The sequence below is a fragment of the Argentina anserina genome, chromosome 3 (genome assembly GCF_933775445.1).
Source record: "Argentina anserina chromosome 3, drPotAnse1.1, whole genome shotgun sequence".
Lineage (NCBI taxonomy): Eukaryota > Viridiplantae > Streptophyta > Magnoliopsida > Rosales > Rosaceae > Argentina > Argentina anserina.
The window spans coordinates 2,649,121-2,662,161 of NC_065874.1; the positions used below are offsets into that span (position 1 = coordinate 2,649,121).

Below are 13,041 nucleotides of genomic sequence, written 5' to 3' on the forward strand. Positions count from 1 at the left end.
AATCCTTTCGGATCAGTGAAGCTGGTTTAGTATCTTTCCTATAATGATAATTAACAGTTCTGTTGTATATCAAATGGGATACAAAATTTGGTTTTGGAAAATTGAAAAAAAAAAAAGGGGCCTCTAATCTAGTACAAATCACCAGTAATCCCCACAAGAGCATGAGCCATCTTTGAAATGGTGATATCTGTTAATGTCCCTCAAGATTATCTCCCTCGAGACGATTTCGCAGATGAACTTGAATGCAGTATGGCAATCTACACACACTCTTAAATTCTTCTTCACTCTGATAGGAGCTCCTGGCGGAGTGGCAATCAATGCAAAAGCCACTGCAAGCTTCTCACTGTGATATCGAAGAAACCGCTCCTTTTCACTTTGTTCCACATCATGGAGGTCAATCTCCACCATCGGAACATAGCCGGCGTTTTGCATACGGTCAAGCAGGTCATCTAGTTTTGCATAGATTTCCCCTGCTTCTCGAATGACTTCTATCTCCTACAATAAAGGTGTGTACGTTGTCTTGCACCTCAATCCAACTCACCCCAGGTTCTTTCTTTACCTGGTTATTTTTCATGAGTCTTCTCATTTTCGCGACCTTGTCCCACATGCCAGCTGCTGCATATATGTTTGCAAGAATTACATGAGTACCGGATTTGTCAGGCTCGAGAACTAAGAGCATATCAGCAGCACGTTCACCAAGCTCAACATCTTTATGGATTCTAGCAGCACCAAGAAGTGACCCCCAAACTGAGGCGTTTGCTTGAAATGGCATTGTGTTGACAAGATCCATTGCTTCCTGTATCTTTCCTGCTCTGCCAAGAAGATCAATCATGCAGGCATAATGCTCCTCCCTTGGCACAACTCCAAACAACTCTGTCATTGACCCAAAATAGTTTTTGGCTTCCGTTACCAAACCTGCATGATTGCACGCACAGAGGATACTAACTAAAGTAATATGATTGGGATAAATACCATTTCCGAGCATCTCATTGAACATATTGATGGCCTCTTTTCCATGTCCGTGCTGAGCAAGTCCACCAATCATTGCAGACCATGAAACTATTCCTCTCTCAGGTACTTCAGAGAAAGCACGGCTTGCATCATCTATGCTTCCACATTTTGCATACATATTAGCAAGGGAATTTCCGGCAAAAGCATCAGACAGAAACCCAAACTTGAGAATATGAACATGAATCTGCTTTCCTTGCTCATGTGCCGACAAATTTGCACAAGCATTCAGAAGAGAACTACATAAAACGAATCAGGCCTGTTTCCCCTTTGTAGCATCTGCACATAGTGTTTTAACGCTTCTTCGCCTTGTTCATATTGAGCATAGGCAGTGATCATTGATGTAAAAGATACCAAATCTTCAGTTATGCACTCTTCAAAAATTCTTACTGCATTTTCTAATTTGCCACATTTTCCATATGCATCAAGAAGGCTATTTATAACATAACGGTCAGACTGAAAACCTGTTTTGACCGAAAGAGCATGAAGTTGTTCACAAAATTTTACTGCCTGCAAGCTCGCAGTGGATTTGAGGACTGTAGATAAAGTAGTCTCATTGAATCCTACTCCTTCCCTATGCATTTCAGGAAAGAGGCCAACAGCTTCTATGTCTTCAGCCATCTGTGAATGACCAGAGATAACAGCGTTGCACGCAATCATGTCTTTCTTTGGCGTCATTTCTAAAAGCACCCTTGCATCTGTCATGATCTCACACTTGCAAAACATATCTATCAGTCGACTTTGACGTGTGAATCTAATTCTGTATCCATCTTTATCAAGAAACAGTGCAACTGCCTACCCAATTTCTCGAAACCCATCCCACCACAAGCTTTAAGGGCACTTGATAATGTAAACATATTCGGACGGATTCCTGACCCGCTCAGTTGCCTGAAAATTTGAGCGCCCGATCATGACAGTAGTGAAGAACACAACCAGCAATAACAGCATTCCAGGATCTGGTTCTCCAATTTTCTCAAAAACTGAAACTGCATCTTCTAGACATATCGCTTTTGCATACATGTCAACAAGCGCATTGGCTGAGAGCAAATCCGAATCATACCCAAGCTTTACTATATATCCATGAATTTTCCTTCCTCTCCTCCCATCCCCCAACCCAGTACAAACATTTATTATACTCGACAGACTATACTCATTAGGCCTTATTCCACTCAGCACCATTTCCTCAAACAAATGCATTGCCTTCCCAAATAAATCACTCTGCACATAACTTGAAAACAACGCGTTCCATGAGATAACATTCCTCTCCGGAATTGCATCAAACAACCTCCTTGAATCCCCAAACTCCCCACATTTCGAATACATAACAACCAATGTATTAGCAACATACTCATCAGACTCAAAACCGGTAACCAACACCACCCCATGAACCTGCTTCCCCAGTCTCAACTCTCAAGTCTTTAGCACTAGAACAAGCCTTGAGCACACTTGGGAATGTGAACTCATTACACTTAACCCCCAAAGCGTGCATCTCAAGAAAAGCCGAAATGGCTTCTCTACCAAGCCCACTTTGGGCATACCCGGAAATCAAAGCAGACCAAGAAACCAAATCCGGTTCAGGACTTTCGTCGACCAGCTTCCGGGCTTGCCCAAAGAACCTGCTTTTTGCATACAAGTTGATCAAATGGTTCCGAAAGCTCGAGTCTTGGGACAAGCCGAATATGATCAAGTGGGCATGAACTTCCATGCCCACACGCACAGATTTGGAAGCAGTGCATTGAGACAATACCTCAGAGGAGGAGATGGAATAGGGTGAGGTTTGAACAGGGTTGGTTTGTGGGTGTGTGGAGAATTGAGGTGAGGTTTGGATGTGTTTAGGAGAGTAGAGAGATTGGGTTGGGAGGGTTTTGGGTTTAAAGGGCAGGTAAAGCCGTTGGGGAAGTGAAGGGTTTTGGAGGGAACGGAATAAGCTTAGCTTCATGGTCCATTTGAACATTGACTAAACCTTTTGGGGTTTTAGAGTTTTAACACTCATGTATTGGTGAAAATGCCATAACACACACTAACACTTACTCCTTTTGTTTTAGGATACAAAGACGATAACTTACTGCACTCTTGTGTTTGCTTGCTTAAAGAAGTGACGTTAGTGTGTGAATTCACATTTGGGTATGATTTTCTTATCAATTTAATATATTTATTTAGAACTGAGTTTATGATTGTGTCGATTTTTATTCATGTCATTAAGTCAAGAGGTGAGCCATGTATATCAAGCCTCAAATGTAAATATTAGTTCATATACTTTCCTCATGTTCAAAGAATCAATGCTTGACAAACTTGCTGACTTCAATTCACATTTCACAGTAGTATGTCAGTGTCACAAGTAATAGTGTAATCCCAAACACACGTTTCTTAATTGAGGTTGGAGAGAAAGAGCCTTCATCCCTCTACCAGCCCTATTTTGCTTGAGAAAGTTTGTTGAGTGCTTAAGTTGGCTTTTACTCCATTATAAGCTAAGTAGGAACGAACTAGGAAGGGCAACTTCCCCAGCCAAATAAGTGTTGCTCGCAAAAGCTCAGTTTCATAGTTACAGTACTTGAAGTATCATCACATTCCGGAGAAGCTATGAAGTAGAACAGTTTGAGAAGCACATTCCCCAGAAAGTGAAGCATCATGCATTGTTATTGTGTTGTAAACTGCATACAAAGTTAACATTACAGGTTTAGCTAGCCCGAAAGAACTCCATTATTTTTTGTTTCTATTTTCTAGTAGCTTCTTATTTGGCTCTTACACTTCTAATTTGGTACTGGCTAAAGTTTACAGATGGTTTAGCTAGCACAGTACCAATAAAACTTTGTCAAGATACCTAATTTCTAGAGTACTGGATCTATTATCGTTTCTTCTTAGCTTTGCCTTGTCTTTCTGTTCCATTTACCACCCAACGGCTCCCAGAAAGCTGATACCAAAGACAACAACGTAGACATTAAGTCAGAAAATTAACAATTTCAAAAATATGTCATTGCTCTACAGAACTACAGAAGCTAGCTAGACAATATCATGCATGAACAACAACACAACAGCACAGCCAAAATGACCCTCAGTTTCGGAATCTCAGAGAATCAGAGACACATGCGAGTGATGCGACTCATGAATAAAGGAGTCACTCCCACGAATTGAAGAATCACAATTCAAATACATAACGAAGGTTCAAAACAGTACTGAAGATCCAATCTAAGTAGAAGATGAGATTGGTCACCTGATAGATCGAACTACTAGGTGCTGGGATATAAGGTGGAAGACAAAGTTGGCTCCATGAAGAAACATGACAACTCCTGTGCACCCCAACACAAATAGCTCCACCATCATCGATCTCAATAACGATTCACAGATATCTTCTCTGATCAATCACAGAAATTGTTACAAAGGCTTAAAGTGTATGAAGGTTTTAAACGACTGGTTCAAGAGGCAATAAGGGTTGTGGAAAGGAAGATAATATATGAAAGGTTTCCAGGAGACTGGTGGATAAACATTCCACCAGCAGGTAACAGAGTTCTTGTTGGACCTTATTCTACAACAGAATTTTATATAGTGGTTGTATACTTGGTTTGTTTTCGGGTATTTGACTTTTTCTACTTTGCTGAATGCAATGCAAGGACGGAGTTGGTGGGCGGTGAGTGAGTAGCAGACTACTGCTAAGGGACACCGACTAATATGATATCTGAATAACATGCTTCTTTGCTGGACAAATTTAAATTAATCTTTCCATTTGTTCCATGCTTTTGGATGGAAGTTGTAGACATGGACAGGTCTCACGGTTGGTGCATTTTTTATTAATACAACGAGTTGATTTGAATTAATCTTCACTTGTGCAATTCATTTTGATCCTCCTCCTACCATGTCTATGGGGGCCAGCACCGTTTCAGGCAATTGTACGCATCCGGCTCCGGCCACCACCATCGCCGGAGAGTGGATGAAAACTAGAAAAACACTGGGTTGAAAAATGTATAATTAACCCAAAACGATCATGTGTAAAAGGCTTTGGTTTAAATTTGCAAAATTTTGAAGCGACGCATATATACTTGCATGTAAGTTGTAAAGTATTCAGAGCAAGATCGTCAGTTAGACCATAAAAAGCACGAATTTAAGATGTTAAACCAAATTCCGCTCATTGTCTTCAGATATACATCGACAAATGCCATCATTTTTCTCACTACTAGGACATTGTTAAACCCTTTGTCGCAGACATTGCTAAGCCGTATTTTGGTAACCTTTTCAGCCTCATCAATTTATGCCTTTATATTATAACCAAATAGGCCAAGTCCGTTTTCGAAGTTACTTTATTTGTTGATTATTATTTTTCTTTGAATTATGTTTATATGTTCGTTTTACATTAAGAGATTTGGTTCAATCTCCCTCATAGTCAAGAAGTGGGAGTTGAACCAGACATATCGAGTTGGCTAGGAAGCTATCATTTGTTATTCCGACGATATCAAGCCTTCCTTAGCCATCAAAGAAGGAAATTTTGGTAACAAGAATCTCCCCCAATCTTCATCATTTCAACTCCATTCCCTCTTCAAGTAATTACAAGCCACTTGTGAAAATAGACAAACCGATCCAATTCTCTATCCTTCACTATCTTTGTTTACTCTGTTGAAAGTAGTCCACAAGCTGAATTGATATGATCATACGCTTCTTACAACCTAATTTTACTTGTCTTTCGGTGAATAAAAAGATACAACCTACCAATAACCACAGTTGTTTTCCCTCTTTGAATGATAGTTTAAAAACAGGTCAACAACAGAAAAGGGAACGATTCAAAGGCAGAGCAGACGGTAAAAGACAGAAAGAAAAGGTCATTCCTTTTAGTCTGTTCAAATGGACTAGTAGATGTGGAAAAGTATTCAGATTGAAAATTTTCCTTCACCATGCCGTGACAGTCTAGGGAAACATCTTTCATTTTCCTTCATTCGGAACCAATTAAGGCACTTGCTACACGCTAAATATCACATTCACCAGATTACAATGTACATGGCTGCTTAAGCTATAATGTGTTAATTTATTATTCTTCATTAACTAAAGAATATAAATGTTTCTTTTGCAAGGATCTAATAAAGACAAGTTATTCCAACCAAGGCACCAAGCACTCATAGGAGCATATAAAGGGTTGTTTTCGAAGGTAAAACCATTAAATCCCACCAAACAATGTAACCCTTAATACGATCTTGAGCAAGTCATTTTTATTAAAAAAGACTTACTGTCTCCATTAGTCACTTAACATCGTGGAGAGAAACAGATCTTGCACAAAACCAGCTCTCCCAGTAGCTTGTTGAATCCTTTTCTCCCGCTCTTCATGACTCAAGGAAGGATCAAAACTGCATGAGACATAGACAGGGAGAGAGAGAGAGAAAGAAAAAAACAAAGAAAGAGCTGACAATTTAGATCCAAATAACAGCTTAATAGGTGGTTGAGAATGCATTAAGCCTGGAAGGTGGAGCAAAGCCTCTCCACCATCAAGTCTTGAGACTTAACTAATTACTGAGCTATTACTCGTACACAATTTAAGGATCCTTTACAAGCTAGGCATGTGAAGTAATGTAAGAAAATCTTAATAAAAAGTATATGTTTTCGGCATCAAAAGGAGAATTTGGTATATATACCAATCTAAAGTCGAGCATCTACTAAGCACCACCTTGGGAACTAGCATATACCTTGAAGAGGTTTTAACTCACCAAAATCAAAATGAAAATTTGGAAGTGTCTACTCCAGTATATTGAGACAAGGTCGATGATGCTGTCTACCATACTTTTGATGCATTGAGAATTCAGAAACACGCAGAAGAAGTTTTTGAAGAATTGGAGAGAACCATGTAAGTGAATAAAATACACTACATGTTTTTTTTTTTGAGAAGAAATTCACTACATGTTGGAATGAGGCAATAGTAATAACCAATATTCAGATTCTGTGAGCGTTTGAGCGCTAAACAATGCATCACTAACTAACATTTAAGTAGTTATTGGGAGGACTTCAAAATTCGATGTAAAGCACAGTTTTTTATTAACAGTACCTTGATTTCCAAATATGTGATGGCGCCACATACTTTGAAGGAGTGTCCTCAGCAGTTGTTACCACAGATTTTGAAATTTCATCTGCTCCTGATGCAGGGAAATTTAAAATAAGCGATGACAAGAATGGATCGGTGGCTGCATTAGACACATTAGCATTTTCTGATCGATATCCCCCACTCCCTAAAAGCACCTGGAGATGAGCCTCACGAAGATCCCGGCCAAGGAGAGACAGTGCTTGACTATTAGGAATAGCAACTCTACGTAATCTGCGACGTCTCTGCAAGTGATTTACTGTTAAGGAAAACTAAAAGCATGAATCAAACTCTGTACATGCATGGTTATCAGGCATTTAACAATGAGTGAGGTCTTAACATTATCTAAATTCCTGTTTCAAGGATATCTTGAACAAGTGCCCATGTTGCAGTGTAATATGACTTAACATGTCCCGTGAAACTTTAATCGAGCAAATGGGACAAACCTGCAAGAGAAGGGAAGTAAGCACATATTAAGTCTTTTTAGCATCACATATAAAGAAAATCCAGATACTTGTTGCAACTAGCTTTCATCTGTTTCAGAAATTGGAAAAGAGGGTACAAAATGACTAAACTAATGTAGGTGTAGGCAGTATAACCCATGTGCGGGTGAGAATTGCATAACAACAAAACCAATCAAATGAAGCAACATAGACTGAAATACTCAGATATTAAAACACAGTCGAACATTTTCTCTTGCCAAAACAATATGAGTCGCTCGACTATAGATGATCGTTATAGTAGGCTTCATATGAAAGACAACGCAGTGCTGGGCCTCATATGAAGAATGACTAGTTAACATGATTCAACCAATTCTTCAATTTCAAATAGGCATTCCCCAGTCTGAGGTTTGTGCATATCTCACACCAAAATGACCAAATTGGAACAAAAACAGCCAAAGCCAACCACTTTAATCCTCCTTCACAAACCATCCAATAAATAGAGTTTGTGGAAGAAGAGCATATTCTCAGCTCAAAGCTTCAAACATGAATCATATGCATGTAAGACACAACTTCACAAACGAATAACCAAACTCAAAAGGATTCAAGCCAAAAAACATGATAGAGTCACCTGACTCTCTAATTCACCCTTTCTTCTTTCTTTCTAAATAAGGAAAAAGCTTTGATCTTTGCACAAATAAATTCAGTATTTTAACTGTATGCCCTGTGAATTTGATGAATGAAAAAAAAAGTCAAACATAAATTTTACTAATTGGGGAAATAAATTTGACCCACACGGGAACAAAGAGCTCGACTTTAACTCAATCGAGAACCAAATCAAGAAACTTTACGCAAACAACTAAAGTACAAAGGAAAGACAAGGTTGGTAATATCGTACGGTGACTCTAGATTCGCACGGGTGCTCGTCCTCGAGGTGCGAACACAAGGACGCGATGTCGAAGTCTTCGTAGCAATACGGGCACGGGAAGTCGGGTCGGACCTCGTCTTCCACCTCGAAGTCATCCATGCTCAGGCGATCTATATATCACCAGAAAATATACACATCAAAAACACAAATCAGATTCAATATCTATCTCTGATGGTTTCAGACATAGCTGACATAACAAAAGAAGCTGTACGGACCAAAGTGGGAGCTCTGGTGATGGTGCTGCAAGGTGTACTGACGTTTCGCGGCGGCGAGGCGGGAGGTCCAGAACTCGGAGTCCATGATTCAATCAAATATACTTTAAGGGTATATATATTGATTCCAAACAGAACCAGAAGCAGACCGGTTGTCCAGAAAGAGAAAATTAACAAGTTTATTATAAGGGAATCGAAAGGAAAACAGAAAACTATCAGAAATGCTTATATTTGAGCTTCTCTGAGATTATTCCAGGTAAGGTTGGATGGTCTCAGGGAGCTGGAGAAACGAAGAGAGAGAGACTTAGATATTTGAGGGGGAGGCTGGAAAATATTATATAAAAATAAGAATGGGATATATTTGACTTTTTCTTAAAAATATGGAGGAGGAGGAGGAGGAGGAAGCATCAGAATTAACGAAGGTGCAGAACAAGGTTTTGGGTGTGAAATTGTGAATGACTATGTTTAGTTTAAAATGGTGGGCTTTGTTTAGGTTTCAGTTCTTAAATTAAATGGAAAAAAGAAGGGTGGTTTGTGTGGTGAGGACTAAGTGTCGGAGTCGTCGACGACGATTTGTCCGGTGGTCTCTCTGGTCGTCGTCCTATATACATCTCTTTCTCTCTGTTTAAATATTTAACCAGTATTTTTTGATAACTTTCCAAGCTTCCAGTAAGTCAGTAACATTTGTATGCAGGAGTACCAAACTCGAATCGCTAGTTGGGCCTTGAAGGCCCCAGCCCATAATCGGAGGTTCTCATATGTTAGGGTTTGTTGTTTAAAAAAATAATAATTTATTTTTAGTTAGATACAGAATGTTATATACTCCCTGATTCATTGGGATCTATGATATACTCTCAATGTCAAAAGGTTAAACTTAAAGGGTCAAGCTATGGTTATATTTGATGAGCAAGAAGGAGACTGTACAAGATGTGGAATCACCGAGTTGCCGTATTCCGTTATGGAATCCATACTTTCATTGCTACCTCCAACAGACGCAGTGAATACAATCATGGCTTCACCACCACAGTGGAAGACCCTTTTTCATTCAATACTAACAAGGCGCAATCTTGAATTCGTTCTCGGGAACAGTCGCGCACCAGTTCTCAACGACCAGATGCTTCAAGCCTTTGTTAGACGAGTGAGTAAATATTTGAAGCAATATCAAGGTAACAAGGTCGAGTCTTTCAATTTGCAAGCCTATCTTGATGCAAGATATCATAGCAGCCTTGATGATTGGATTCGTTTTGCATTTTCAAAAGGGGTTGAAGAGCTTCATCTTGTTTTTTCTTCGAGGTTACATGTTGGCTCGACTTTAAATCTGAAACATTTGTCATTAGAGGGATGTATTCTAAGATTTCCTACAAGTGATTTTGACGCGTTCAATCGGCTAACTTCTCTTTGTCTAAAATACGTTACCCTCGATCGATCTCTGATGGAAAATCTCTTCTCTGTGTGCATGTTACTAAAGTTTGACCTTAAATGTGTGCCGGATGACGACAGATGGTAAATCTGCCGCTAAGTTAATTGCTGGCGATCGTCTAACTCATTTGAAGTTGATACATTGTGAGGGAATCAACATGGAGAATGAGGCACTGAATCTTATCTCCTTGGAATACATTCCAGCTTGGAACTGCCGTTTCTTTTCCATAAAAACTCCACGGTTATCCAGAATTTTTTTCTCAGATAATAGAGTACGAGAAACAACATTACCTCAAGCACTAATCCAATTTGCATTGTGTCCCAGGCTTGAGATTCTTCATCTGCAGATGCAAGCTGAACTACCCCGAATCAGCAGCGTACCAACTTATGGAAATCTCAAGAAACTCAACTTGGATATTATTCTAGCTCGATGTAGAAGGCAAGCATATGACGATGTTGATGTCAACTGTGTGCTGGATCTCTTTAAGGCTGCACCCCTTTTGGAAGAGTTTGCATTGATACTCGAAAGCGGCGGAGGTTTGTCTGAGACTAATCCAAGAGAGACGAGGAATCATCCTACATTCACAAATTATCATTTGAGAATGGTTGAGATTCAGGGATTCAGAGGTAATTGGTACGACACAGAGTTGGCCATTTGTCTCCTAGAGAATTCACCAAAGCTCGAAATGCTGGGTAGTTTCGACTCTCGACTGCGTCCTATAGAGGTAACGACGAAACTATGCTCTCCAAAGTGCTTTTCCCTGCTGACCAGATTGAACCATGACCAAACAAATATCTTGACTGATTCGAAAAGGAAGTTGCGATTCAGAAGGCTCTACTGAGTTGATCTAGCACTGAATCTTCTCTTGGGTTTGGTTGATCGGCCGATCACTTCACTTGGGTTTGATCCTGTCTCCTTGATTTTTCAAGGATTTGCAGGGCTGTGATTGTTTTCTTTGTTTGTTTTGTTGAATAAAGTTTGCAGTCGGATCTTGGTTCAGCATCTCGACTCGACAGCGACCAAGTCTTGCCCTCCAATCTCGCCCTTCGTGGGCCTTAGCTCGGAGTTGTCTCCGTTTGTGCTTCAGATGAGTTAAGGCTTATCATGAGTTTAGAAGTTCAAGCGTTATGGCCAGTTAATTCTGCCACAGTTCTCGACCTGTTCTGTCTTCGATTTGCTTCCTTGCTGATCTAAGTACTTGTTCTGGAGTTTTCTGTTTCGAGTCTGTTTTTCTTTTCCGTTCTTAGTATAGATTATAGTCTGGAATCTTGTTTGGCTTGCTCCAAACTAAATCTCACTGTTTCATGTTATATGAAATGTTTACTGATGAAAAAAAAACCTACCCCGTTAAGTAATCAAAGGAAATCCCAATTTAAAGACAAATAGCTGCACTGGAAGCAATCCATTTATCATGAGTGCAAAAAACATTTAAACAGAGAATGCAATGATGAAACCATCAGTTATTGTAAACCCAAATTGTACATGGGTGCAATCCTCAAAGTTATATATCATCAATCATCATCATACTACATACAGAATTTTTTTTTTTTGCCACCTTGTCGAGGAATAGAAACTCACAGAATCATCTACAGTTCCCTAATAAAAAGCTTTATATGACCACCTTGTCCTAAGGCGTTAGGGCGCAATTACTACAACTTTGCTCCAACCCTCTGATATTCATCATACATCATCATTGCAAGCTGAGTGAATACAACAAATTAGTATTGCTATTGTTGTTATTATTATTACTACCTCTATATGATTACACTGACATGAATAACAAAGACTACAACACTGGTCAGCTAGAATTCCATATAGACTGCCCTTCTGCAATTCCATTCAAAGTCATTCTTCATATAAACAGAAAATAGCTCAATTTATATTAATGAATTACAGCTACAATAGACACATTTGAAATTTACTTAGTAAATGAGTTCAAACCTCTGCACGGCAATGTCTACTACTTCACTTGTAGCTAAGAAGTAAGAAGTTTAAATATATCAGGAATGTAAACACGACTATGTCAACCAAATAAATAACAGAAAACAAACAACTGATACACGCGATACAGAAAACAAATTCTTAAAATTGTATTGTTTATCAAACATAGAGTTCAACCCCTCGAATGTCCAGATTATTTTTAAGTTAAGGGTCTTGTCATCTAGTTTACTGGAGAAGTTACCAATAAACACTAAAAAGTTGAAAAACATATCCAAATCACTCCCTATTTGATGCTTGATCCTCATCTAGTCTTGTCTTGTCCTACAAAAGACAAAGCATATGCGTTCTTTCATTGTGCAAGACAGTAGAAATACAGAGAAAGATCGGATCACCCAAAGAAAGAACGATTTTTGAAAGAAAAAAAAAGTAAGTAAAAAGATGGTCTCACAAATTTAAATGTCTTGGCCACACTTCCAGCCATCATCATCTTACATCATCCCCCTTCTCAGAAAAAGAAAAAAGAAAAACAATTTAAAGGCAAAACGATCAGGCAACCTAGATTGTAGGCAAACATTATGATTTTGTGCAAGAAAAATTTTCCGTTTCTTTTGCATCTAATGCAAAGCTCAATGCAATTAAAATGCAGACCTAATAAATGCTAAAATGTGCATTCATCGAGGACTAGCGGCCTAGGTGTCAAAATGCTTGAAGATGATCAATGGAGGCTAAACAAAGAAAATCACTTCATTTACTAATTCACTTCAGAAAAAAAAAACGAAAAAAATACCCCAGATAACAAGTATAAAATCGCCACCATTTCACTTTGTAGCACAAAAGAGTTAACTCTGCAACTAAAACAAACTCAAGATTCAGACCAATGAACATTCATTTGTGTAATCTTCAATCCACAACCTCGACTCCAACTTCCAAGACGGCACAACATTGAAACGAAACTAGCTTAAACACGACGTACAGTCAATGAACTCAACACGCAGCATAGACTAGACCAGCATTTTCCAATTCAGATTCCACAAGTTACA

General features: G+C 39.0%; 2 protein-coding genes and 1 pseudogene across 9 annotated transcripts in view; all 3 read right to left on the minus strand.

Moving 5' to 3' along the window:
* Window positions 1–13,041, minus strand: part of LOC126789253 (protein NUCLEAR FUSION DEFECTIVE 6, mitochondrial-like) — an 82,615-nt gene that overhangs the window by 65,064 nt on the left and 4,510 nt on the right. The window contains exon 3 of one of the 8 annotated variants that reach the window (XM_050515360.1): window positions 3,616–3,886. The exons of 1 other annotated variant lie outside the window; for it this stretch is intronic. In XM_050515360.1, the coding sequence (XP_050371317.1) occupies window positions 3,796–3,886 (91 nt within the window). In that variant the 3' untranslated portion in view covers window positions 3,616–3,795. 6 more of the 8 variants (XM_050515370.1, XM_050515371.1, XM_050515366.1 and 3 more) reach the window with 6 other exon arrangements.
* LOC126789221 (pentatricopeptide repeat-containing protein At4g21065-like) lies at window positions 61–2,980 on the minus strand (annotated as a pseudogene).
* Window positions 5,901–9,061, minus strand: LOC126789242 (protein DEHYDRATION-INDUCED 19-like). The gene is made up of 5 exons (XM_050515347.1): window positions 8,644–9,061; window positions 8,399–8,538; window positions 7,429–7,506; window positions 7,028–7,311; window positions 5,901–6,335 (listed from the first exon to the last, which is right to left on the minus strand). Exons 1-5 carry the CDS (start codon window positions 8,726–8,728, stop codon window positions 6,227–6,229), a joined length of 696 nt encoding a protein of 231 aa, XP_050371304.1. The 5' UTR covers window positions 8,729–9,061; the 3' UTR covers window positions 5,901–6,226.

Excerpts from the sequence above, each read along its gene's own strand:
- LOC126789242 (XM_050515347.1), bottom strand. The coding sequence starts at position 8,728 with ATGGACTCCGAGTTCTGGACCTCCCGCCTCGCCGCCGCGAAACGTCAG. Across the intron at positions 7,312-7,428 it reads AACATGGGCACTTGTTCAAG|TTGCAGAGACGTCGCAGATT; the intron begins ATATCCTTGAAA and ends ACAGTAAATCAC. Across the intron at positions 6,336-7,027 it reads TCACATATTTGGAAATCAAG|TTTTGATCCTTCCTTGAGTC; the intron begins GTACTGTTAATA and ends TGTCTCATGCAG.